Consider the following 27,794-nt stretch of genomic DNA (forward strand, 5'->3'; position numbering starts at 1 on the left):
CCATAATTCATAGTAGCTCTTCTCAATCCAGTTTCTCCCTACAGTGCTCTAGGCCGCCCTCCCTGCCATTCTCAATCAGATAGTTCTCAACTTCCCAGCCCTCTGACAGCTTTGAGTACCTCCAGACCTTAGCCCTGTGCCCCTAGACCCTAAGGCATACCTCGCCTTCCCTTGTCCATATTTTAAAGCAGTCTGTCCAGTTTCCCAAAACCAAATAAACTTCCTTCTTATGTTTAATCACCTAATGTATATCCCTGATCAGGTCCCTTGTCTGCAAAGCACAGGTGGCTTCTTTAGGACCCAGCCTTCTGTGAGCACACTGGCGCTCACATCCTAGGGCCACTCCTGACTGCAGGGTAGAACTGCTAGACTGGAAGATTCTACTCTATCAGTTGTGTCTCTGGCTGATCATCTCCCAGTCCCACCCCCAAATGCCTAAGTAGCTGCTGCTTGGTTTCACAGCTGGCATACTGATGTGGTCTTCCTGGGTAAGAGCTCAATGAATTCCAAGTAATTTTTTGTCTTGAAATGAATTGATCATTTCTCACTTTTGAAACCTGATCTTTAGCCATCCCAATTCACCCGCAGGCACAAGTCAGTAAGGACACCATGAGAATAGCTTTTTTTCTTTGTTAGGCCCCATGAAGACCTGAGTGGGAAAACGCAGGCATATTTTACTTCCCTTTTACTAATTTCATAGGGCCTTCGGAAAACAAGGGAATGAGTCATGGAAACGAGTGGGGTGGAACAGAAAAGTCTCAGAGGTGCCCTGAAATAGGATGGGATAGATGAAGAATAAAGAACAACAAAGATAGGGACTTTAATGCCGGCTCCAACGCCTGCCCCTTTCTTCTTTCTCTATCTCTGAAGCCTTGAGGTCCCTCTAAAGAAGCTGTGCCAGAGCACATGCACGAAGAGGGCATACTCAGACTGCCCTCTAACTACATAAATCTATCTCATTTTTCTGTTTTCTTGGTTCTTAAAGTTTTGGTTCCCAAAACCCGTCTCTCAATCTCCAGGACCTAACATACGCTTTACACAGAACGGGCATTAGCATATATTTTAAAGGACATCCTGGAGATGAAGAGTCACACTGTAACCCTCTAGACTTAGTTTGCAAAACCTTTCCCAGGCAGGATCTCATCGTGCCTGCCTGAATGCCCCTAGTGTTAGGTGAGGCCGTAGCCACTATCCCCACTCTACAGTTGAGGAAAAGTGTGGTCGGCAGTCGCCCAGCAGTCAACCAACAGCAACAAACCTCCACAGACCTCGCTTATAAGGGTAGATCCCCAGAGGCAGCTTTAACTCTCACCAACCCCCTCGCGCAGAGCCTGCCGGGAGTTGTAGTCCAATGTCCCGCGGCTCCTGTGAGTTGGACTACAATGACCAGCATGCCCCGCGCTTCTTGCCCAGTCCCTTTCAGCCTTGGGCGCTGGGGAGGCTCCGCAGACCTGCTGATTGGGAACAGATATGGCAGCCACTCTAGGCAGCGGGGAGCGCTGGACCGAAGGTACCAGGTCTTTGCCGGAGGGTGGGACAGGGCAGAGTTGGGGGAGGGATGGGGCTCCTTGAGATTACTGAGGGCTGAGATCCTGGGCCTGAGGTGAAGGATGGAGGCCTATGAAGAGATGCTGAGCCTGAGTAGGGTTCCGAATTAGGTGGGAGACCGGCCAGGGCAGGGGCCGGGATCTGGAAATCAGGAGCGCTGGCTCAAGCTAAGAAACCGGCCAGGAGCCCAGAGTCACCCGCGATGACTTTTTTGCCTCCGGCCCGCAGCCCCGCCCCGCCTTGGCCTTTGCCCAGCTTAGGGCCCGCGGTGCTCAGGCCCCGCCTGTGCCAGGGTGGCTGGGTCAGCAGAGTGATGCGGTTTCCTGCAGCTTGCTTTCCCAGCCCCTATGCTCGCTCCTCCCAACTACGCCGCCTGACTCTAGGTCTCTCTTTGGTGCTGTTCCTGCAGCCTGCACAAAGACCGATAGGCCGGTCTTTGCCATCCTGCAGTCAAGCAAAGAGTATTGATTCAATCCTTATTATGTACCCTGCATTATGCTGATCATGCAGCAGGGATCTGACAGACATGGTCCCCTGAGATCACAAAACTCTCAGTCCATTGAGGGAGTTCGACAGGTAAACAAACAATTACCAAACAGAGCCACTAAGTCCTGAGCTACACAGCAGGGTCTTAGGTTTGGGAAGCACACTGACAGCCTGGGTGTCAGAGGAGGCATCTGGAAGAAAGTGTGACATATGAAGAGATGAAGGATGCCTTGGAGTTAGGCTGACTTAGAGGAAGAACGTTGCAAGCAGAGGGAACAGCATGTGCAAAGGCACAGAGAAAAGAGAAAGCATGGCTGATCTGAAAGGCATTTGGTGTGGCTAGAGCATAGGCTGCAAAAGAGCTTGTGGTAAGAGAGGAGGCTGCAGAGGCAGATGGGCCTATGGACAAGAAGCAGTGGGTAGGGGCACCTGGATAGCTCACTCAGTTAAGTGGCTGTCTTCTGCTCAGGTCATGATCCCAGGGTCCTACGATGGAGACCCGCATCAGGCTCCCTGCTCAGGGGGGAGCCTGCTTCTCCCTCTCCCTCTGCCTGCCACTCTGCTGCCTACTTGTGCTCTCTCTCCATCTCTCTATCAAATAAATAAATAAAATCTTTAAAAAAATAAAAAGAAGTAGCAGCAGTCGGTAGTCACTAGGTATTTTAGGCAGGAGAGAGACATTTCTAAAGCCTTTTCCGGATCCTCCAGACAGGACCTGAGTCCTCTGCCTTCTTTGACTGGATTGCTATGGCCTTCTTAACATTCTCCACGTGTTATGATGAATTGAATCTTCTCCCTTTAAACTATAACCTCTTTGTGGTCAGAAGTAGGTCTTATCCATACATTTCCTTGCTCTATCTAGCCAAGTGTCTTGTTCTGTAACTGCTAATTTAAAAGAACCACCCCTACTTTAACAACAAAAACAACGAATTATTTTATGAGCCATGTCACTTCTGATCGTGGGTCACAGAAAAATGGGCTTTCCCCTGTATTGCACTAAAGGTAGACACCTCTTAAAAAGCAAGGTTTGGGGGCCTCTTAAGCCCCTTTTCTGGCTCTGATTCAAAATTATTTGCTGAATGACCACTGTAGATATGGTGTAAATTAATATGCTTTGCGTTTCTAGCATTATGTTTTCATGGTTGCCTCCGTATTTACTACATTGTTTTCTCAAGGGAGATGTTCGTTCAGTTTTATGTGGTCAGTAGTTAAAAGTCAGGATGATGTCAGTAGTTTGGCCCTCACACTCTTGGCCCCAAGCAGCCTCCCTGATAGCGAGGGCAGATAGCAAAGCTGATTGCAGATCAGACGGAGGCCTAATGGGGGGCTGTTGCTTTGCAGCTTACATTGATGCAGTTAGAAGAAACAAATACCCAGAAGATAGACCTCCTGAAAGTCATGACCCTTGTGGGTGCTGTAACTGCATGAAAGTGCAAAAGGAAAAGAAGTCTGAGCATGAGTGGAATCCAACCCGACAGGGTGAGGGGAGTGCCACTTACACTGAGGAACAGCTGCTTGGGGTACAAAGGTGAGTCTGTGGTGGGATTCAGTGAGTGATTTTAACGTAGAGTTCCTAGCAGAATGTGTTACATAAGCATTGACTGCTACTATACTTTTATTATTATTATGGAAGCACAACAGCTTCTTGGCTGCAGAGGCAAGCCTCGGTGGAAATAGAGTCTCAGGGTATAATCTGAGGTAACTTCCCTGCTTCTGTGTAGAAGAGGCAGGGAAAACCAACTAGATGAAACAGACATCTATATACAACAGTCTAGCCAACAACAGCAGAGTACACATCCTTCTCAAATACACACAAAGCATTTTCCAGGGTAGATCAGATGTCAGGCCACAAAAGAAGTGTCAATAAATTTAAAAGGATTAAAATCATACAGTGTGTGTTCTCTGATATCAACAACAGAAGCAAATTTAGGAAATTCACAAATATGTGAAAATTAAACATTATATTCCCAAAATAACAAATAGGTCACAGAAGAAATCTTAAGCAAAATTACAAAATACTTTGAGACGACTGAAAATGAAAACACAACGTAGAAAAATGTGTAGGATACAGCTAAAGCAAAGCTTAGAAGGACATCTATAGCTATAAATGTTTTATATATATATATTTTGTTTGTTTGTTTTGTTTTAATCTCAGATCAGTAACCCAATCTTCCACCTTCACGAATTAGAAAAAGAAGAGCAAAAAGAGTACACTAAATCCAAGCAAGCAGAATGAAGGAAATAATATAGAGTGGAAATAAATGAAATAGAGGTTAGAAAAACAAGAAAAAATCAACAAAAGCAAAAATTGGCTTTTTGAAAATGTTGACGAAATTGACAAACCTTTAACTAGGCTAACCAAGAAAGAGAGAAGACTCAAATAACTAAAATCAGGAATAAAAGAGGGACATCACTACCAATCTTACAATGATAATAAAGATTTTTTAAAAGGATACTATGAACAATTGTACACCAACAAATTAGATAACCTAGATGAAACAGACAAATTTGTAGAAAGGTACAAACTAGGAAGTCATATGGACCTACTACAAATACAGAGATTGAATTCATAATAAAAAAAATTTCACCCTGTGATCCAGCAATTGCACTACTAGGTATTTACCCAGAGGATACAAACGTAGTGATCTGAAGGGGCACGTGCACCCCAATGTTTATAGCAGCAATGTCCACAATAACAAAACTATGGAAAGAGTGCAGATGTTCATCGACAGATGAACAGATAAAGATGATGTGATGGTAATACCTACACACGATGGAATATAACTCAGACATTAAAAAAATGATATCTTGGGGCGCCTGAGTGGCTCAGTCGTTAGGCGTCTGCCTTCGGCTCAGGTCATGATTCCAGAGTTCTGGGATCGAGCCCCACATTGGGCTCCCTGCTCAGCAGAAAGCCTGCTTCTCCCTCTCCCACTCCCCCTGCTTCTGTCCCCACTGTGTCTCTCTCTGTCAAATAGATAAATAAAATCTTTTAAAAAAAAATTATATCTTGCCATTTACAATGATGTGGATGGAACTAGAGGGTATTATGCAAGCAAAATAAGTCAGAGAAAGACAATTATCATACGATTTCACTCATATGTGGAATTAAGAAACAAAACAGAGGGTCATAGGGGAAGGGAGGGAAAAATAAAATAAGACAAAATGAGAGAGGGAGACAAGCCATAAGAGACTTTTAACTGTAGGAAGCAAACTGAGGGTTACTGAGGGGGGATGGGCATTAAGGAGGGTACACGATGTAATAAGTACTGGGTGTTAAATACAAATGATAAGTCACTGACCTCTACCTCTGAAACTAATAATACACTGTATGTTAATTAATTGAATTTAAATAAAATAAAAATTTTATTTTTTAAATAAGATGAAATTTTTATTTTTTTAAATAAAATAAAATTTTTAAAAAATTTCCCATAAAGAAAAACCTAGGCCCAGAAACCTTCACTGGTAAATTCTACCAAACGTTTGAAGAATTAACTAATCCCTCATAAACTCTTACAAAATATGCAAGAGAGGGGAGCACTTCCCAACTCATTCTATGGGGCCAACATTACCCTGTGACTAAAACCAGACAAAAACATAAGAAAACTAAACTATCAATCAATATCCCTTATGGATATAGATTCTAGCAACATGTAAAAACATATAAAAAGGATTCTATACCTTGGAAACCTGGATGGCTCAGTTGGTTAAGCATCTGAGTCTTGGTTCCGCTCAGGTCACGATCTTGGGTCCGTGAGATAAAGTCCTGCATCTGGCTCTGTGCTCACTGGGGAGTTGGCTCCTCTCCTTCTCCCTCTGTCACTCCCCCCAATTATGTGCCCTCTCTCTCCCTCTCTCTCTCTCAAATAAAAATAAATAAATAAATAAATCTTTTTTAAAAAGATCATATACCAAGTGGTATTTATCCCAGGAATGCAAGGTTGTTTAACACATGAAAATTAATCAGTATGATACACCATATTAATAGAATAAAGGGCAAGACCACATGATCATTTAAATAGGTGCAGAAAAAGCATTTGACAAAATCCAACACTGTTTCATGAAAACAATACTCAACAGAATAGGAGTAGAAGAGAACCTCAACTGATAAAGGCTATCTATTAAAAAACCCACAGCTAACGTCGTCATACTTAATGGTAAACAACTGGATGCTTTCCAAGATGAAGAAAAAGACAAGTATGTTCACTCTAGCCACTTCTATTTACCATTGTACTACAGGTCCAAGCTAGGGCATTTAGGCAAGAAAAAGAAATACAGAAGTCATCCAGATTGGGGGCACCTGGGTGAGTCAGTCAATTGAGTTTCAGACTCTTGGTTTCGGCTCAGGTTGTGATCTCAGGGTCTTGAGATTAGCTCCGAGTTCTGGCTCTGCACTCAGCAGGGAGTCTGACTGAGATTCTCTCCCTCTCTTTCTGTCCCTCCCCATGCTTGTGTGTGTGCACATGCTCTCTCTGTCTCTAAAATAAATAAGTAAATCCTTAAAAAAAAGAGGAAAAAATTTTAAAGAAGTTATCCAGACTGGGGCGCCTGGGTGGCTCAGTGGGTTAAGCCACTGCCTTCGGCTCGGGTCATGATCTCAGGGTCCTGGGATCGAGTCCCACATCGGGCTCTCTGCTCGGCAGGGAGTCTGCTTCCCTCTCTCTCTCTCTCTCTGCCTCTCTGCCTACTTGTGATCTCTGCCTTTCAAATAAATAAATAAAATCTTTAAAAAAAAAAAAAAGAAGTTATCCAGATTGAAAAGAAGTAAAACTGTATTCATAGATGATATGATATAATATAAAAAATCCTAAAGAATAGAGATGCCTGGGTGGCTCAGTCAGTTAAGTGCCTGCCTTCTGCTTGGGTTGTTATCCCCCAGGCCTGGGATCAAGCCCCAGGACAGGCTCCCTGCTCATCAGGGAGTCTGCTTCTCCATCTGTCTGCTGCTCCCCCCGGACTTGTGCCCTCTCTCTCTCAAATAAATAAATAAAATCTTTATTTAAAAAAAAAAAAGAAAATTCTAAGGAACACACGCACACTGTTAGAATTAGTAAATGAGGGGCACTTGGTGGCTCAGTTGGTTGGGCATCTGCCTTCGGCTCAGGTCATGATCCCAGGGTCCTGGAATCAAGCCCCTGCATCACGCTCTCTGCTCAGCAGCGGGTCTGCTTCTCCCTCAGCCTATTGCCGCTTGTGCTCATTCTCTCTCTCTCTCTCTCTCAAATGAATAAATAAAATCTTAAACAAAAAAAAAGAACCGATAAATGACCTCAACAATGTTGTAAAATATAAGATCAATATACAAAAATCATTGTTTTTCTGTACACTAGCAATGAACAATCCAAAAATGGAAAAGAAAACAATTTTAATTTATAACACCATCAAAAAAGTGTAAAATGCCTGAGAATACATTTAACAAGAGAAGTGTAAGATGTACACTGAAACTACAAAACTTCATTTAAGGGAATTAAAGAAGGTCTAAATAAATGGGAAGATTGCCTGTGTTTGGAAAGGATTATTTTATTAAGGCTTAATATTGGAAATGGTGGTAATACTACTCAAATCGATCAATAGATTTCACATATCCCTATCAAATCCCTCACTGCCTTTTTGGCAGAAACTGACAAGCCGATCCTAAAATTCATATAGTAATACAAGGGACCCAGAATAGCCAGAACAGTCTTGAAAAAGAACAAAGTTGGAGGACTCACATTTCCAATTTGAAAGCTTATTACAAAGCTACGTTATGAAGACAGTGTGGACTGGTATAGGATAGACATGTAGATCAATGAATAGACTTGAGAGTCCAGAAGTAAGCCTTTATATTTATGGTCAATTGGGTTTTTTTTTAATGTAGGCTCCACACCCAGCATGGAGCCCAACCTGGGGCTTGAACTCATGACCCTAAGATCATGACCTGAGCCAAAACTAAGAGTCAGGCACGTAACAGACTGAGCCACCCATGTGTCCCAGGTGTCTAACTCTTGATCTTGGCTCAGGTCTTGATCTCAGGGTCCTGAGATCAAGCCTGGCTTTGGGCTCCACACTCAGTGTGGAGTGTGTTCCTCTTCCTCTCTCTCTCTCCCCATCCCTCTCTGCTGCTCCTCCCCCACCTCAAATAAATAAAATCTAAAAAAAAAAAAAAAATAGAAAGAGTCAGATATCCACCAACCAAGTCACCCAGACACCGCCAGTCAACTGATTTTTCTTTGACAAGAGTGCCAAGGCTGGGGTGCCTAGCTGGCTCAGTTGTTGGACCACGCAACTCTTTATCTCAGGGTCATGAGTTCAAGCCCTACACTGGGTGTAGAGCTTACTTTGAAAGAAAAAAAAAAGAGTGCCAAGATGATTTAATAAGGGAAAGAATTGTCTTTTTTTTTTTTTAAAGATTTTATTTATTTATTTGACAGAGATCACAAGTAAGCAGAGAGGCAGGCAGAGAGAGAGGAAGGAAGCAGGCTCCCTGCCGAGCAGAGCCTGATGTGGGGCTCGATCCCAGGACCTTGGGATCATGACCCGAGCCGAAGGCAGAGGCTTTAACCCACTGAGCCACCCAGGCGCTCCCCGCTTTCTTTAAAGATTTTATGTATTAAGAATTGTCTTCAATAAATGTGTTGGGACAACTGGATATCCACATGCAAAACAATGCAGTTGGACTCCTTTCTCACACAAACACAAAAGTTAACTCAAAGACCTAATGTAAGGCCTAAATGTAAGAGCTACAACTATAAAACTCTTAGAAGAAAACATAAATCTACGTCTTCATGACATGACACCCAAAGTACAAATGACAAAAGAAAAAAATGAGTCAATTGGATTTTGTGAAAATTTAAAGCTTTTGTATTCAAAAGATACCATCAAGAAAGTGAAAAATCAATCCACAGTACAGGAGAAAATGTTTTTAAATTATGTATCTGATAAAGGACTTATATCTAGAACATATAAAGTACTCTTACAACTCAACAATAAAAAGACAAATAACCCAATTGAGCAATGGGCAAAGGATCTGATAGGCATTCCTCCAAAGAGTATATACAAATGGCTCTTTAAAAAAAAAAATCTACAAATGGCCAATAAACACATGAAAAGTTGCTCAGTATCATGAGTCATTAGGGAAATACAAACTAAAGCCACAATGAGATACCACACCACCTCACACCCACTAGGATGGCAATTAAAAAAAAAAAAAAAGGACAAGAGCAAGTGTTAGTAGAATATAGAGAAATCGAACCCTTATATATTGATTGTAGGAATGGAAAACAGTGTGGCCAGTTTGGAAAATAGAAGTCCAGCTCCTCAGAAAGTTAAACATAGCACATGACATAGCAATCCACTCCCAGATATATAACCAAGAGAACATACTTCCACACAAAGACTTGTCTATGAATGTTCGTACAGAATTATCCATAATAACTCCCAAATGGAAACAACCTGCATGTCCATGAACTGATGAATGGATAAACAAAATGGGGAATATCCATACAATGAATACTTCTTGGTAATAGAAGGAATGAAGTACTGATACATGCTATAATATGAATGAACCTTGAACATTATGCTAGTCAAAGAAGCCAGACACAAAAGTCCACATATTCTATAATTCCTTTTATGTGAAATGTCCAGAATGGCAAATTTATAGAGATAGAAATTACATTATTGGTTGCCAGGGGTTGGGAAGTAAAATGAGGAATGACTGCCAATAAGTATGGGGTTTCTTTCTGGGGTAATGTTCTGGAATTAGTGATGATGGTGTACAAATCTGAATATACTTTTAAAAAAATCAATGAATTGTGCATTTTAAGAGTGAACTTTGTGAATTGTAGCTCAAAAAAACCGCTACTCAACAAATAACAAATTTATACAAAAGAGAGAAAGAGGCAGAGGAGTATCTGCCATGGACACAGGGATTGGAAACTGGGCTGAGCATGGGCAGCTCTTGGGGAAGGACCACGACTAACATTCCAGACCCTGCTTTACAGTCCAGCCTGTGTTACTGAACTCTTGAGCAAGATGCTGGGCCTCTCTCAGTCTGACTGGATTGTGTAGTTGCAAAAGACTGGAGATACTCTCTAAGTGCCTATCAGTAGAGGAGAGATATAATCCATAAAATGCAGTAAGTATAATCCATAAAAGCAGTGTAGCTTTTGAAAAGAATGACATAGATATGTAATAGCCAGTATTTATGGGCTGTCAAGTGCTATCAAGTACCTTGATGAATACTTCATTTAAATGATAACAGCTTGTGAAATATAGTTGAAATTGTTATCCCATTTCAGAAGATAACACTAAGTCACAGAGCTTAAGTATACAGCAAGGTAAGATCCCAGCCAAGGCATTTTGACCCCAGAGTTCATGCTCTAGTACAACATTTCTCAGAGTGTAGCTTAGGAACCCCAAAAACCTTGGGAGTCTGCGAGTCTGAAATAATTTTGATAATAGTACAAACACATTATTTGCCTTTTTCACTCTCATTCTCTCATGATTGTACAGTGGAATTTTTGAGAGGCTACCTGATATGTAGTTATATCGTCACTCTGTTTTAAAATTTATTGTTTTCCTTTCTAGTATGGTAAATATGGATAGATAAAATTTACATGAACAAAACTCTTCTGGGGACTCAAGTAATTTTTAAGAGTATAAGAAACTTATGAGATCTCAAAGTTCAGAATTGCCATTCTAGTCTAAACTATTGTCCCGTACTCATCTCTATATGTTACCGATCCATCTCTAAGAAACACTTTTGGTTTAAAAAAAGGGATTGGCTGGGACGCCTGGGTGGCTCAGTTGGTTGAGCCGCTGCCTTCGGCTCAGGTCGTGATCCCGGAGTCCTGGGATCGAGTCCCACATCGGGCTCCTTGCTCAGCAGGGAGCCTGCTTCTCTCGCTGCCTCTGCCTGCCTCTCTGCCTGCTTGTGTGTACTCTCTCTCTGACAAATAAGTAAATAAAATCTTTAAAAAAAATAAAATAAAAAAATTTAAAAAGGGATTGGGGGGCCGCCTGGGTGGCTCAGTGGGTTAAAGCCTCTGCCTTTGGCTCAGGTCATGATCCCAGGGTCCTGGGATTGAGCCCCGCATTGGGCTTTCTGCTCAGCGGGGAGCCTGCTTCCTCCTCTCTCTGCCTGCCTCTCTGCCTACTTGTGATCTCTGTCAAATAAATAAATAAATAAATAAATCTTTTTTTTAAAAAAAGGATGGGGAATATATAAAGATGATTAAAATATGTTTATATTTAGGCAAAAAAGAAAAGGGAGAGGTGTCTATACATACACACAGGATTCATAGAAAACTTCTCACATGGTTGTCCTTAGGATGGGAGATTGGGGAGCAGGGAATAGGGAAGCAGGAAGTTTTTTCACTGTATATAGTTTAGTACTGTTGGATATTTTTCTTCTATCGCATGTGTATATATTAATTTTTTTTTTATGGAGGTGGGGGAAGGTAAGGGAAAGGGAGGTTTCTTTTTTTTTTTTTTTTTTTTTTAGATTTTATTTATTTGACAGAGAGAGAGATCACAAGTAGGCAGAGAGGCAGGCAGAGAGAGGAGGAAGCAGGCTCCCTGCCAAGCAGAGAGCCCGATGTGGGGCTCGATCCCAGGACCCTGAGATCATGACCCGAGCCGAAGGCAGAGGCTTTAACCCACTGAGCCACGCAGGCGCCCCTATATATTAATTTTTTAAAACAAAGTTTTGAGGGGTGCCTGGGTGGCTCAGTGGGTTAAAGCCTCTGCCGTCAGCTCAGGTCATGATCCTGGGGTTCTGGGATTGAGCCCCACATCGGGCTCTCTGCTCCATAGGGAGCCTGCTTCCTCCTTTCTCTCTCTCTCTGTCAGATAAAGGAATAAAAAAATCCTTAAAAATTAAAAAAAAAAAACCACACACAAAGTTTTGATAGGTAGCCATAAGGAAAATAAGAGAGAGAGAAATCACTAGGGTGAGTAGGTGTTTCTTCTGACCTTGCTGTCCTGTGGTTGAACTCTCAGGGGCTTAGCCTGCACCTTCATGTAAGGATTTACCCACTTGCAGGGATACAAGAATAAAATATCAGATGTAAAAATACTTTGATTTTAAAATTTTTATTTTCTGCTGCATCATTTTTTTTGGATTTACCCTAAACCGCTCCCCCCCGCCCTGGTAAAAATACTTTGAAAGGCATTAAGCTCTTGGTGGGAGGAGGACCTTGTTAATCAATTTGAAAGTTTTATGAATGTGTTCACCACTTTTCTTTTAGGTTTGCTTTGGGGCTCACAGATTGGAGGACGAGATGTAAATGTAAAATGTAAACGTACTATTTTACAGTTAATTGTACAAAAGGGGTCTTTGTAGACATACATGTTTCTGATGTGTGTTTTTAGGATCAAGAAATGCAGAAATTACTATGAAATCCTGGGAGTTTCTCGAAATGCCAGTGATGAAGAGCTTAAGAAAGCTTACCGAAAACTCGCCCTGAAATTTCACCCTGATAAGAATTGTGCTCCTGGAGCAACTGATGCTTTCAAAGGTCTGATCATGAATTCCTGTTTAATTCTGCCACAAGCTGTTTCACCCTACCCTGTCATCATTTTTTAAGGCCACAAGCAGGGCCTTTTTTTCCTGCCATACCTCTTAAATAGTGATTATCAGCATAGCTCCCTCCTGTCTTCATTCACTTACTTTAATTTCTTTTGGAAAAAAAAATATTTGATTTATCTATAATGGTACCTTTTTAGATCTGAGACATAAATAAAAATCTTACTGAAGACCTTCAACCCCAGTGAAGCTGTTGATTCAGGCAAGAATTATCAATGGATGCTAAAACTGCTGGGTGACGGCTTTTTGTTGAATAGAATTGTCACATGATGTCAGAGCATCATTCCCCAGAATACCTACTGATTACAAAGGGGAAATTTTGCTTTATAATGGAGCTATCCAGCTGTCACCACTTTAACCCAGTGATCCAGCTTATCATCACCAATACTGGACCCATCTCACATTATATGATATGGCACCTGTGTGGTGTTCTTCCCAGAATGTTCCACCTGAACCTAATAGCAAGGAAACCATCAAAACATGGGACATTCTACAAGGAACACTGTCCTGCTCTCCAAAATAGTCAATATAACGAAAAGCAGAAAAGGTGGGATGACTGTTCTAGAGGACAAGAAACTAAAGGAGTATAAGAGCAAATACAATGCATGAACTTTGGATGAATTGCATGGATTGATGTTAATTTTCTTAGCTATGATAATGGTATTGTGATCATGTAGGAGACTCTTCTAGGAGGTAGTGGCTGAAATATTTAGGGATGACATGCCATTATACCTGCAGCCTACTTTCAGATGGTTCAGCAAAAGAAATCTGTACATACTACGTGTACATATGTATTTATGTAGGTATGGAGAAATGAGGGAAGCAATGTGGCAAAATACTAACAGTTGATGAACCAAATAGAGGGTATACCTGTGTTTATTTACTGTTTTTTCAACTTTTCTATAGATTTAGAATATTTCTAAAGAAAAAGTTTAAAAAATTATAGCTCTGAGAAATATAAAAGTCAACATTTACCTCAAAGGACAATCTCCCTTTGTTGGGGTGCCATTGTAATCTTGTTCTCCCCACAGTTTCTACAAAGAAACAACTAGATAACCCACATTCTCTTTACACCTTCACGTAAAGTATCTCACAGACTAACACCACTTATATGAGAAATTGGCCAGATTTCAAGGGATGTGATATTGAAGCAACTATTTAGCCTTTTTTATTTGTTTTTCTCTACTTAGCTGTTTTATTGCTGTAAATATTTAATATAATTTCCTCGCTAGGAGAATCATAAATGCTCTTCCTGACTGTGTTTCTCATAGTGTTGGCTGAATTAGAGGTAGGGAATGGGGATGTCTTAAAGATTTTTTTCAATAAAAAAATTAAAAAATAATAAATAAATAAATAATAAAAGTTAAAAAAGTTTTTTTTCAAGGTTTCTTTGATTACAGGCAGTGATTGTATGTTTAAATTAATTTTAATTGGATGGTATTTGCATATTTGTGCATAGAGAGAAGAGGTGATGGTAAGCATGTGTAATCTATCCAGTCTTTGCTCTGTCACTGAGGCCCTGGAGATAGGTTTCCTAATTTCTAAAGCCCGCTTTCTAAAGTAGGCTGAAACGTGACTGTGATTAGTGAGGACTTTGCTTTTAGCCAAGCGATTGATTTTACTGATTATTTTATTTAGGAGATTGTTTCTGACTTCAAGTTAGAATACCACTGCTTATGTATGAACTGTTTCCAACCATCAAGTAATTCCTCTCAAGGGAAATACGGACACATTTTTTTTTTTAAGATTTTGTTTATTTGACAGAGAGAAATCACAAGTAGGCAGAGAGGCAGACAGGGGGAGAGGAGGAAGCAGGTTCCCTGCCAAGCAGAGAGCCCGGTGTGGGGCTGGATCCCAGGATCCTAGGATCATGACCTGAGCCGAAGGCAGAGGCTTTAACCCACTGAGCCACCCAGGCACCCCAATACGGACACATTTTTGATGAATGAAAGCAGTAGTTCTTAGTTCGTCTTGAGTCCCATATTGTTTCTGGCTTATCAAACTAGATCATGGAAAATGTCAAAGGTAAGAACTCTGGTGAACTTTCTAGGCCCAAACATCTTTCCTTAGCCCCCCGCGACATCATGCAGCAGCCTACAACTCTGGGCTCTTCATTGCTGCTTCCTGCGTTACCCTCAGCTACATCAAAGACTGTACTCAGGTACTTTTTGGTTTTGGTTGCAGCAATAGGAAATGCCTTTGCAGTCCTGAGCAATCCTGACAAGCGACTCCGCTATGACGAATATGGAGACGAACAGGTGACTTTCACTGCCCCTCGAGGCAGACCTTATAATTATTACAGGGACTTCGAAGCCGACATCACTCCAGAAGAGCTATTCAATGTCTTCTTTGGAGGACATTTTCCTACAGGTGAGTATTTCAAAATTATAGCTGGAAAATTTCTCTCTCTCTCTCTCTTTCTGTATCTCAGCTAACTCCTCTTCGAGGATCTGAATAGAGGGACCATGGTATGGTGGAAACAGCAAGAATTTGGAATCAGATAACCTAGGGTTTGAGGCAAATCTCCAGCCAACTGTGCACAACTTTAACCAGATCCCTTGGTCTCTCTGATTCTGTTTCCTCACCTGAGAAATGGGGCTGATAACATATACCTCACAGGGCTGCTGTGAGGATTAAATATTTTTAAGTGCTTAAAAATAAGTAGGAAGATGCCTGTTATCATTATTGCAAAATAGCAGCTGTATAAAGATACAAGTTAGAAAAATACCCCCAGGGAGTTGGCCGTTGGAATAATTAAATGCCCAGGAAGTAAACTGAATTTTATGAATTGCTGTTAAAGATACTAGTGTTGGGGTGCCTGGGTGGCCCAGTCAGTTGGGCATCCAACTCCTGATCTCAGTTCAGGTCTTGATCTCAGAGTTCTGAATTTGGGCCCCATGTTGGACTCCATGCTGGGTGTGGAGCTTATTTATAAATAAATAAATGACCTACTTATTTATAAACAAACAAACAAACAAAGATACTAATAACATAATCTGATACTGGACAAGGAAGCAGACAAGAGCATGTCAGACAGGATTCATGGCCCAAATGCTCTTTCTTTACTAGCCTTTGAGGGTTCTCTCACTCATTAGTCACAAAGGACTATTTAAATAAAAGCAGGAGAGCACATTCCATTTGTACCTGGTTCACTTGGCTTACCTACTGTTGTATTTTTCTACTGAGAAAAATGGGACAATACTCTGCCATCAGAGAACCTAGCTTGGAACAAGGACCTTGAGAAAAGCAAGGAAGGAATGTTTGCCATATCCTATACTAGGTTTTTCTCTCTTTCCCAGGAAACATTCATATGTTTTCAAATGTGACAGATGATAGCCACTATTACCGCCGGCGTCACCGACATGAGCGGATGCAGACACGGAAGGAAGAAGAAGAAGAAGAGAAGCCTCAGGTACCAAGGGAGGACAGCCGAACTGCTGCTCATCCACACTTGTACTGAGCTGACTTTTACAGTGTCTGTGATCAGGTTTTGGAAGTTCAACTTATGTTATTAAAACATGTTATAGGAAAGCAGAGGCAGTGGCAGGAAGGGGTGGGTCATTGTTCCAAATGGGCCAGGATGGTACCTCCTTCCCCACTCGTTCCTTGGTGGCTGTTCTAGGAAATTAGTTCCCCTGTGGGGCTGTCTTGATCAAGGTTTTCTTCACTGCAGAAAATAGGAACCCCCTTCAGAATATTCAGAACTAAAGGGAGTTGAAAGTAAGAGACCTAGGGAGTGTCCTGAAGCTCAAGGGCGGGAAGCACAGGGCAGATGGGAACCAGAAACCAAGGTACAGACAGGCACCCATGCAGCTATCTGTCCATGACTCTTTGTGGCCAGATTGTGTCCACCTTTCCTACCTTTCTCTGCATCTGCTTTATTCTCTTTAAGCAACCCAGCTTGTTCTGCTTCTGCTTACAAATAACCAGTCCACACTGCCCAAGAGCACATGTCCTTTATTCAGGTGACTGCACAGCAGTGAACAGTGATGAGTCTCAGTTCCACGTTTCTGGGAGGGAGAAGTGATTATCCCTGCTAGGGTTAGATGTCTCCCAGTCCATTCAGCAACAGAGCTGCATAATACTAATCCTACCTAGTGAAAGTCACAGTCTAGGCAGACTCACCCAGAGGTGTTCTGCTTCATGGGCCTTAGAAAAGGGGACTGCATGAGAATAACTGGGTGTCAATACAGGTTGTGGGTGGGTCTCCTTCAGTCTTCTCCGCAGGGAGAACAGACTTCCCAGAAAAGCTCTGGGCTTTGTGCAGTACATTGCAGTAATTCGTATTTTCTTTGGGAAAACTATTCTTATTTTCTGTAAGCTTTACATTGATGAAGAACACTTACACCAATTTTTTTTTCTTTTTCAGACTACATATTCTGCATTTATTCAGTTACTTCCAGTTCTTGTGATTGTGATTATATCTGTCATTACTCAGCTGCTAGCTGCTAACCCCCCATATAGTCTATTCTATAAATCGTAAGTCAAATATTTATCAATCTTTCTTAACAATTTGGAGGGTAAAAGACTTAATATTTCGCTGGTACTGCTAACATTTCATTTCGCCTTTGTAGAAAACACTGGTTTTTTGTTTAAAGGAACAGCTGGATAGTAATAGTGCAGAGACTGAAAAATACTGGAGGCAGTTTCCTGTGGACTCAGGACATGGATTATTTTGTTCTACAGCGACATCATCTGATCAGCTGTAGAATAGCAGCAGCTGGTTTCTGAGGGATGAACAGACTAACTCCAGCTTCAGATTAAATCCTTATCATATCATGTTAGCTTTAGAATGGACCCTACTGAGCTTGTGGTCGGATCTCTGGACCCCTCTGGGTCGGGAACATAGTATCTGAGATCCAGTGATTATTTTCAATTTAAGTAACTGCAAGAATGGGACATTTATTCATGATGAGTCTATATAGTCAAACCATAGTAGGACATTACTTTGCTTTCGCAGAAAAATGCATGCAAACTATGAGCTATGATAGGTACTTCTTTATTTCTTCAATTAGTTATTTCAGTTAATCGGTTTTCATCTTTGAGTCCCCAGCATCAACATCAACTGGCAACATGTTAGAAATGCAAACTTGTAAGCCTCACTCCATACATATTGAATCAGAAACTCAGAGGATGAAAACTAGCAATCTGAGGGGTTTTTTAATTAATTAATTAATTAATTTGACACAGAGAGAGAGAAATCACAAGTAGGCAGAGAGGCAGGCAGAAAGAGGGGGGGAAGCAGGCTCTCCGCCGAGCAGAACCCGACCCAGGACTCAACCCCAGGATGCTGAGATCACGACCTGAGCCGAAGGCAGAGGCTTAACCCACTGAGCCACCCAGGCGCCCAGCAATCTGAGTTTTAATAAGCTCTCCAAATAACTCTGGTTCATTGTCTGAGGATCACTGGATTAATTTTTTTTTTTTTTAAGTAGGCTCCACACCCAGCTTGGAGCCCAAAATGGGACTTGAACTCACCACCCTAAGATCCAGACCTGAGCTAAAATCAAGAGTCAAACACTTAACCAACTGAGCCACCCAGGCACTCCACTGAATTAATTATTTTCAGTTAGATGAGAAGTGAGTCATTACTCATTATGGTTTAAGAGGCAAAAACCTTACAAAATGGGGGGACCTGGCTGACCCAGTGCATAGAGCACGCAACTCTTAATCACAGGGTTGTGAGTTCAAGCCCCACATTGGGTATAGAGGTTACTTAAAAATAAAATCTTGTAAAAAAAATTTAAAAACCTTACAAAATGTGGAACCCATGGGGTAGTATATAACAGGAAGAGTCCTTGCTGGCGATCACTGTAGACTGAAAACTATATTCTACATCAGTATCTTCATTTTACGAAAAGGAAAGCTGAGTCTCAGAGAGGAATTGCTGCTGTCAGATCACCCTGGCCTGATTCCCTCTATTTCCCGACTTCCCATGTTTCTCCACTTGCTATTTCTCCCTTCTTTCTTACCCACCCAGTGGGGCAGAGAGGAACTTGCCCTGCTAACACGTTCCCAGATGGAGGTGGGAGCAGTCATGGCCTGAACCCTTAGATATCCAGGAAGATGCTTAAGTACAGAAATCAAAGGAGAAAGCTGGGAAAGTCTTAACTCAGTCTAAATAGAATTTGTCGAGTTTGACTAAAACTAGCCTGGATTTTGCACGTTGCTACCACATTGTTTTAACTAGAATTTGAGCTTCTGTACTTCCTTACGGTTAGTATTTAGTTAACCCAGAACTACTGATGTTTCTGAGCACCACATACTATTGGATATATTAGACCACAGAAAGTTAGTACAGAAGCATCACTGAAATCTTTTGTCTGATGTTTTTGCGGTTCTCACTTAGCAGCCATGTGTGAAGTACTTTCTCTTCTGTCCTAAAAAGTGGTGCTAGGTTGGTGTACGCTATCTGGTTATTTGTGAATAGTTTACTGTAACAATCAATTCATTTGCCCAACATTTACCAATAGCCTGCTCTGTGCCAGGTACCATGCTGTGTCCTATACAGCGTACAACATATTTTAAGCATTCAGCATTCAACTTTTGGCCCAGAAACCAATATAAGAGAGGGGATCCTCGAAGAGACTAAAGTAATTATACTGGGGCTGAATTCACAACATGAACACACTCACATAATGATGACATTACAGTTACTGTTTTGCTGGGGAAATTATAAATATTGGGTGTATTCGACAGTGGTGCTTGCATCTGCCCTAAGAAGAGGGGATTATGGTCATGATATCTGTGCAGCTGGAATTAAGAGTGAGATTGCCATATATAACTGGCTTACCTGAGCCTCTGTCTCCTTGTCTCAGGACCTTGGGCTACACCATCTCCAGAGAAACGCAGAACCTGCAGGTGCCTTATTTTGTGGACAAAAACTTTGAGAAGGCCTACAGAGGAGCATCTCTCCGTGACCTGGAGAAGACGATAGAGAAGGATTACATTGATTACGTCCAGACGAGTTGTTGGAAGGAGAAACAACAAAGTAAGATGTTGTAAAATGGACTTTTCACTGGTCGTCATGCGTCCAACCTGAGGCATGCCCAGCTTCCCAGTCCCTCCTCTCTCCTTGTTTGAGTGGCACATATTTATGTAATTGGAGGGCCCACTGGGGGGACAGAGGCCCATTTGGGACACCACCAAAAAAGTGAAATTCATTGAGAGGACACATGTGGCCAGAATATGGAAACCTTAGGAACTTAGGCAGGCAGAACTAGTTGCCTATCTGTCTGTCTGTCTACTTCTCTCTGCTCATCTGCCCCACTCTCCTCTCTGCCAACTGCCTTCCTTTGCTTCCTCAAGCTTTCCTCCTTCACAACCTGGTTTTGCCCTGGTTGGTTTTGGTTGCTACCCTCCTCGTTACTCTCCCAGCTTCCACAAACCCACTAGTTACTGGCCTCTTTCTATATCACAAGCTTCCTCTGTAAGTGCGCAGTGCTAGCTGGATTGGTCCAATTTCCTAATCCCACATTCCCTACAAGAAAATCCGATTGATCCAGCCTAATTGTTTGAGCCAGACCAAAAGTTGGCTCTAGCCAGCTGGGGCCACCTAAATCAAAAGTGACCCTACCTGGGTCTGCCCCTTCAGTAAGTGTGGGTTTGAGCAGGCCTTCCATTCTGCTCCTTCTCTGAAAACAATGGGGGTGTCAGTGTCCGCCAGTTGATTTAGGGAGTGCTGGTAGCAAGGGTAGCCCTGCCTCTCAGCCAACAGGTTCATTTTTCATCCCACTTGAATTCTACACATATACGCATGTATGTACACCTGTGCAGGTGGTGGGGGGGACATATACACACACCCTTAATAACTGTATCATATAAAATGTGGCTTTACTTTTTAAAAAGCAACACACTCATTTTTTAAATGGTACAACTGGATATTATTAAATGTCTAACAGTGCCTGATAAAATTAGCTCTTTAGTCACAGTGCCACTAAGCCCTCGCTGACCCATCAGGCAGCCCAGCTCCACCCCCAAGTTAATCTGTCCTTCCTAGGTGTTCTTAAAACGCTTCGTCCAGGCTGCTAGCACAGTACTACTCTCAGTGTTAGCGCTCTGTAGGTACATGTCAGTCTCCCTGCTGGACTGCGGGCCCTCTGACGATAAGAACCATGTCTTACCAATCTTGTGTCCCAGGCCCCTGGCACTATCCTTGCTTCAGAACAGGTGCTCAACAAATGTCCTTGGAAGAGAGGATTCTCAGGCCTGGAAAATAGTGAAAATGTTTGCAGATTAAGAATCACAGACCAGGGTTTAGTGTCCTTACCCTAGCCCTTAGGGACCTTGTCTCTGCCCTCTACTCTTCTAGGGAAGAGCCCACCTCCACTCTCAGGTGCATTAGGAGCTTGACAGGCAATGGTTCTGAGACATAAGGGGAAATTAAGCAGGAGAAAGTTGCTTTTTAAAATTTATTGAAAAATAAATACTGAAAAAAACAAGGAGGTCAGGAAGTACCCTACCTCACGTTAAACTAGTTGTTGTAAGTTTCAAAAATCAGAAAAGAATTTTGGAGCAAGAAAAGGCTTTGGACAGAAAGGCATCTGATACATGGATCTAAATCAGGTGAAGGCCACAACGTGTGTCCTAAAAGTCCCCATTGTATTCACCCCTGGGAGGGTTTTGAATTTGTTGCTTTCTGCAAGAACTGGATGAAAATCTGCATTTCACATTCTTCAAACACACACACACCCACATACACTCCCCAGCTGGAACTATGCACAGAGCTCACGGTAAGGATTACATCTAAAATGGCTTTTAGGCTTCTTCTCCCCATCTGCATGAGGCCTAGTTTCAGGACTTTGGTACCCTCTAGATAGAAATAAAAATTCAGTGGGTAAGCATGATGCATGTACCCACAAGTTCCAAAGAGGGGGTTATCAGCACACACCCCTTAGAAATCTATTTCTGGCATTTAAGGATGGTGGCTGTCCAGACTCTCTGCACGACCCAAATGCCATTTGAGAATGAGCAGCATCTGCCCTCCCGATCCAGCAGCAAGTGCAGCCAACAAGGTTAAATTTAGCACTTGGAGGTTGTAAAAATAAATCCACTTGAGAACGAAGTTCACTCTTGGCAAAATACCTAATGGAAACTGTTTTTAGCAAAGTTAGCCATTGTCTTTTTTCATCTTTTGTTCATTTCTCTTCTCTGTTTTCCCTTAGAATGTTTAATCTGAGTGAACTTCTGTGAGTAATCCCCTACTCTGAACACTGATGGCCCTGTTTACTCCTCCACAGCTGCATCTAATCAACCCAATGCCAGGGGAAGTGGCCATTGCCACCAGGCTGGGATGGACAAAAGTAACAGGCAGGATCTGCCTCCCAGCCAGGCAGAGCTGAGCTGAGATCCTGGCCCTGCCTAGCCGAGGAGCACTTCTTTCCGTGCCCTGGAGCAGGGCAGCACCGTGGGTAGAAGCTCAGGCTTTGCAATGGGGATAAAATGCTCTTCCTCCTGGAGATGCTGTCCGGGTTATAGAAGATGGTATGGGTATAATGCTGATGTCTGGCGCATATTAAGCTCCCGGTTCCTGGTGGAGTCCGCGCCTTGCATGGTCTGGCTAGAGTGGATGCAACTGTTCTAGGGAGCTGGATCCTGAGGGTTGGCTGGGATCCGTGTGGCCTTCCAGACCACAGGAGTGCAAAGGGTTCTTTGGAGGGGCTCTGGGACTTGCTTCTTCAGCAATTTGCCTGAGTCAGTTTGCCTGGAAGGCTCACTGCTCTGTCAATCTATCACACAGGAGTTCAGGACAAGGGACATTTGTTAAGGAAGAGAAGCTGTTCTCTTGATGCCCCTTCCAAGAATTTTTTTTTTTTAACTTAGAAGTCACTGAGTATGAATAGTCAAAATCTGTCAAAAGTAACATATTAATTGAGTTGACCCTTTTACTCATGGAAGGGCAAAAGCATTTGCTGGCTGTTTGGAGAGAAGTTTCTCTAAGCATGGTGGTGGGCAGTTGGGATGTGGTTCCTTGAAATACTGACATTGTTGCAAAGTCATTGATCTGGAGCAGGGGTCTCAACTCCTGAAGCATTGAAACCTGGTTTTGTGAAAAAGCTGTGTGATATTTTGAGAAAAGCATCCATCTAAGTGCAGATACCCTTCACCAGCTTGTGAGAGTGGACTCCAATGTAGAAAATAGTAAGAATCACTAGCCCTTAATTCTTTCTAGAATGAGATGTCAGGCAGTGAGGCACTGAGATAAGCTCAGCAAACAAAACACCTAAGGAAATCACTGAAGGAAAAGTAAAGCCACAGAATCTGTTCCATATGCCGGCATACCAATGACTCCAGAGGACCAAAGGCGTAGAGGCCTGAACAGGTTTCCCACATGCCAGAGAAGCCAGGGAAATGGAGTTGGTGAGGTGGGCAGGCCCGGGGTGGGGGTGGGGAGCTTTCATTTGGGCGTGGCACATGGGGCTCCAGGAAGCGCTATCACCCAAAATGATGAGGGCGCCAAGGCACGCCCCGGCTGGCAGGCACTGCAGGCAACCGCACCAGCGCCTAAGAGCACATTGTTCCGGGGCCCCGGGGACAGGCCGCCTGCCAAGCCACTAGGGCCCGGGCTCAGAGCCTCCATTGTAGAGGGAGGGTTTTCGTGCATGGCCGCCCTTCACCCTGGAGTCTTGCACTTATTCTGCACTTTGGGCCTTCCTTGGTGTAAATAGAAGTCATTGTGAGCAGAAATGCCAGTGTTTTGTGTTGATAGAAACTTACTCAGAAACCAATGCCCATTGTTCCCCCTGGCAAAGTATTAATTCCTGTTTCCAGTCAGTATGCTGATTAATCAGACAGGTGTCTCTCGTTCCAGCAAGAAAAACAAAATCTGTTGGCAGGATGATTAAGAATGGATAGACATATTTCAAAATGATTAAAATAGCATTTTCACAAGTATGGTCCTTTAAACACCGAGTAGCTGCCTGCTGTCGGAGGCTTTCAAAAGCCACACAGCCCATCCAAGCGTGCCATCCTGTTAATACACAACACGTCTGGGGGGGGGGGAGTGTTTTTCAGGCTTTCCTTCCTAAGAATGTCTCTGAAACCTGACAAAAGAATGAAAAATAGAGGCCGCCAAACTGCCGTTGCGTCGGGAAAGAACTGAGATTATATTCTGGTTAAAAATAGAATGACCTTCTCCACCATGAAGAGAAAATGAAATTCATTTAGTCAAGGAGACAAAGGTCACCGGATCCAGATGATTTCACTTTTAAAAGAGCCCAGCTGCCTTTGGCCTTTGAGTTAGGGACCCCACATGTGGTGAGGGAATGAAGAAAGCTGCCAGAAGCCTGGCCTTCTATAGAAGGCATACCCACCGGAGGGAGGCTCTGTGTCAGTTAGCATGTCTGAGTTATGATCCAGCCACGCAGGGGACAGAATGGAGCAGCTGTCTTTGTTTCAGATGACAGGAACAGACGATTGGACTCCATTCTCTCCCAACTGCCATCTGAATGCCATTCGTAGAGAGGCTATGAAACGGAGTCTCCTCTTACTGCACACGTGCGCGTTTCCTAAGTCTGGTGCCAAATGTTCTATTGATAAGAACTAAGTCCAGTGCTTTTATAATAGAGCACGGATACTGTAGGACTCCGGGACCACAGGTGGCCTTTAATCCTCAGCACCTGGTGTAGCCGAGCTGCTGGACTTGAGTTTCTCGAATAAATGAGTAAGAGTTTCTCAAATTTAATTAAAAGAAAAAGCATGAAAGTAAAAGGAGCTGTAGTTCCAGAAATACTGAAACAAAACAAAGGAGCTCAACTCTCTTGATGAATTGGTTACCTCTTTTATCTTTCAGAGTCGGAATTGACAAATTTGGCAGGATTATACAGAGATGAACGACTGAAACAGAAGGCAGAGTCGCTGAAACTTGAAAACTGTGAAAAACTTTCCAAACTCATTGGCCTGCGCAGAGGTGGCTGAGAGGATGCTAGTCCTACACCGGGTTGGGGTTTTGCTACTTGTTACTATTTATGTTCCTAATTCCATTTTATAATACAAAATTAGGAAATGACGAACATTTTACAACTTGCTAACTTTCGTGGGCAGAGTTGAAGGCACTTGAGCATGGAGCCAGACTTGCCATCACAGAATCCTTCCTGGGGATTGGCTCCAGGGGCCACGAACAGTTCACCTGAATTGAATTAAAGGCAAAGCGTTTGATGCAGCCCCCCTGCTCCATGCCTATCCTGCCACTAGGATTGTAGTTCAGGCATCCCAGGGCAGGTCCACGTTTTCTTCCTCCTTCCCTTCTTCAGTTAAGTCTCGATATCCGGTCGTTCCTAGGCATAGCCGAAGCAGCTTCGCATTAGTTGTTTACAGTGTACACGGAGAATGATAGCTCTCCCTTCCTGTGAGTCCTCATGGCCCCTAGCATTCAGCCCTTGGAACAGGTGCCCGCCCAACTTTGCATTTTCTAAGGGAAATGAGAGATGTAAACTCTCAATAGTTTTCCATTGCCTATCTCTGTTCAGAGTTACTAGCACTAGCAAACTGCCTGATTTGAGTTTCTTTTACTTCCTTAACCCTCTCGTTAGAGGGTCCAGAAAGTAGAAGCCACTGGGTAAAATAAACAGTTCCATGGACAGGCCAGCAGCAGAAAGCAGGGACCTGGGGATGAAGGTAAAACACAAGCCTGAGTCTCAGCTTCTCGGTGCAGGTTCCCGAGGCCATCACAGAATCTGGAGAATATGAGTGTTTTTTTGCCATTTCCTCTTGCAGCATCACACTTGACCAGAGTCCCTACACCCCCACACAAGTACAGTGGTCAGACCTAAGAGCAGGCATTGCCGGCCAACCAGACTGATTGCTCAAGCCTAGAGCTGGAGGGGAAAGACCCTCTTTCCATTGCTTTGGAGGTCAGTGTTGGTCCCAGCCATGCCAGTCTTTAACCCAGGGCCCCATCACTTGTGATATGAGATGCCTTTTCATGTAGTCAACATTGATTGAGTGCCTAGTGTGAAGACGGAGCTCTCACATATATTTTCTTACTTTAGCCTCCTCACAACTCTGTGAAGGAGACATGTTATCCCTTTGTTTATGAAAGAGAACATTGGCCCAGAGAGGGTGAGTGGTTGACCCAGTCACAAAACTGGTAATGGCAGAGCTAGGTTATCAAGTAGAAAATGTGAGGTCACTCCCATTTCTTTGGCAGTTCTAGCCAGATTGGTAAGGCATAATCTTTCCCAAGGATGCCCCAGTACCCCCTGACCATGTGACTCTGTGACCGTATATCCTTTTTATGGCAGTCCTGCGTTCACTCCGGACCTTCCTCCCTGGCCTTGAGGAAACAAGACCCTCTCCTTAACAATTCTGTATACAAAACAAGAGGTCCTCAAAGCCAGGCAGCCATTCCCACTGGTGACAAGGAAGAGGTTAGTTACTACCTAGGCCCGATGGTTCTGGGCCCTCTCTTCTAAGTGAACTACCAGGACTGAGCTGCCCAGATCATCATGAATCAGAACCCGGAAGATCAATAGGTGACTGTAGTCTACACTCCATGTTTTCTTCAGGAGGGAAGGAAAAGTTCCTATATCAAAACTGATTTCCAAAGTAGAGTTTGTCCTTTCAGAGGCATAGCCATGATTTAGGCAGACGTGTCTAGCATGGTTCAACATGGACATTCCACAGGGTCAGGAGATGGGTCCGGAGGTGAAGAGTAGATCTTTGGTGGCTGGAAGGGGACACCTGCTCAGCTGTGGGGAGGGGAGCAGCTCCAGAGAAGCCAGATTTTGCTGCTCAGCTAGGTCTATCTTCCTGGTCTGGGGGGACTTCCTTGATCCTTTCTGAGTAATTGAGGGGATTTATACTATAAAATATGCCTGTGAGCCAAACAGGCTTATGGAAAGATTCCTATTCACACAAAAATCAAAGCTCTCCCCTCCCCAACTCCAGTCTCTGCTAGAAAAAAAGGGACCATGATTAAACTGACTTGACATGGATTTCATGGCAGAGATGAGTTGCCTGTGATGATACAAAACAGAGGTGAAACTAACTCCATTAAACATCAGGTCTCTTGTCTGTTTTCATAGCACTGATGGTACTGTTGTATTTATTACCTAAGAGGCTACAACACATCTGGCTTTCCTGTCAGTAGAATGGTATTTGCCTTTGTTAAAGAATAGTTTCATCTGTTTGGTACAGTCCAGAATATAGCTGCACTCTAATTTCCTGGGTTCTGTTTTAGATGGGTTGTCTGCATGGTGGTAAAATAAGCATCTTCCTCTTGCCTACATCTTCTGGAAGTTTTCCTGATTATGTATAAACTCCTTAGGTAAGGCTTTTTCTTGCTGTTTTGCTGCGTAGTTCTCTACATTTCCATGAGCATTTACTCCGAATGGAGAGGGGTGAGATGGGAGTGGGGCTGAGGAGGCCTAGCGGCTCGAGCAGAAGGTGAAGCTCCCACTCGTCAGAGTGAAAGGGCTCTCTGCGCCGGCTGATCAGCAGTGAGGAGGGGAGGGTGAAAACCCTTCTCACACAGAGGACACCAGAGCCTCAAGGATTCCGTGTCCCCACATTAACAACCTAGGGTTCATCTGTTCAAACCAGAAAACTTCTGAACTTCCTGAATCAGCTCCAGGCCTCACAGCTGGGGACAAGTGACCAGTAAGAAAGTGCCATTGCTATGCTTTCTGTTGGAAACTATTAGAAATCACACTGAACTTCAAACCCCACTGGAACATGGGATCCAGAAGCCCGGCCGAACCTTGTGCTGTTCTCATTTTCATCCTTCATGCTCAGGACTGGCTTTGTGGGGAGGCACTGTTGGGATTCCAGAAGTTTTCTGTTACAACTGGCCACACTTGCTAGCTCATTGTCTCTGCATGCTCTGTTCCTCACAGAAGCTAGCTCTTAATTAGTATTTATTTTGGACTCATTTATGGTATAAGCTTAGTGTTCTAATATATTTATTTTTGGAAAGGGCCCAGTTACTCTACATCATATTTTTTGAGCCTGCGTTGCCGATCCCTCGTGCAGTGACCACCGAGTAACTATATATCCATGTGTTCGATATTGATTACATCATTTGCATCACACTCAGTATTTGGAATTAATGATGTGAATGTTCTGTGACCAGAGCTGGGTTTGACACCAGTGGAATCTGCTCCTGGGGGAATACAAATCCTGAAAACTCTGGTCACCTGATCCACTGCATCTGGATTGAGTGTATTTTAACAGAGAAAGAAATTAAATGATTTTATAC

The 27,794-nt window shown here is 43.0% G+C and overlaps 1 protein-coding gene across 1 annotated transcript; it reads left to right on the forward strand.

The window, feature by feature from the left end:
* The first annotated feature begins 1,397 nt into the window (after nucleotides 1-1,397).
* On the forward strand, nucleotides 1,398-27,794 carry DNAJC18 (DnaJ heat shock protein family (Hsp40) member C18). Its single transcript, XM_080804035.1, has 8 exons — nucleotides 1,398-1,510; nucleotides 3,376-3,562; nucleotides 12,385-12,530; nucleotides 14,783-14,968; nucleotides 15,898-16,010; nucleotides 16,968-17,077; nucleotides 19,417-19,589; nucleotides 24,390-27,794. Exons 1-8 carry the CDS (start codon nucleotides 1,471-1,473, stop codon nucleotides 24,512-24,514), a joined length of 1,080 nt encoding a protein of 359 aa, XP_080660161.1. The 5' UTR covers nucleotides 1,398-1,470; the 3' UTR covers nucleotides 24,515-27,794.

This window comes from Martes martes, assembly GCF_963455335.1.
Source record: "Martes martes genome assembly, chromosome: 5".
Lineage (NCBI taxonomy): Eukaryota > Metazoa > Chordata > Mammalia > Carnivora > Mustelidae > Martes > Martes martes.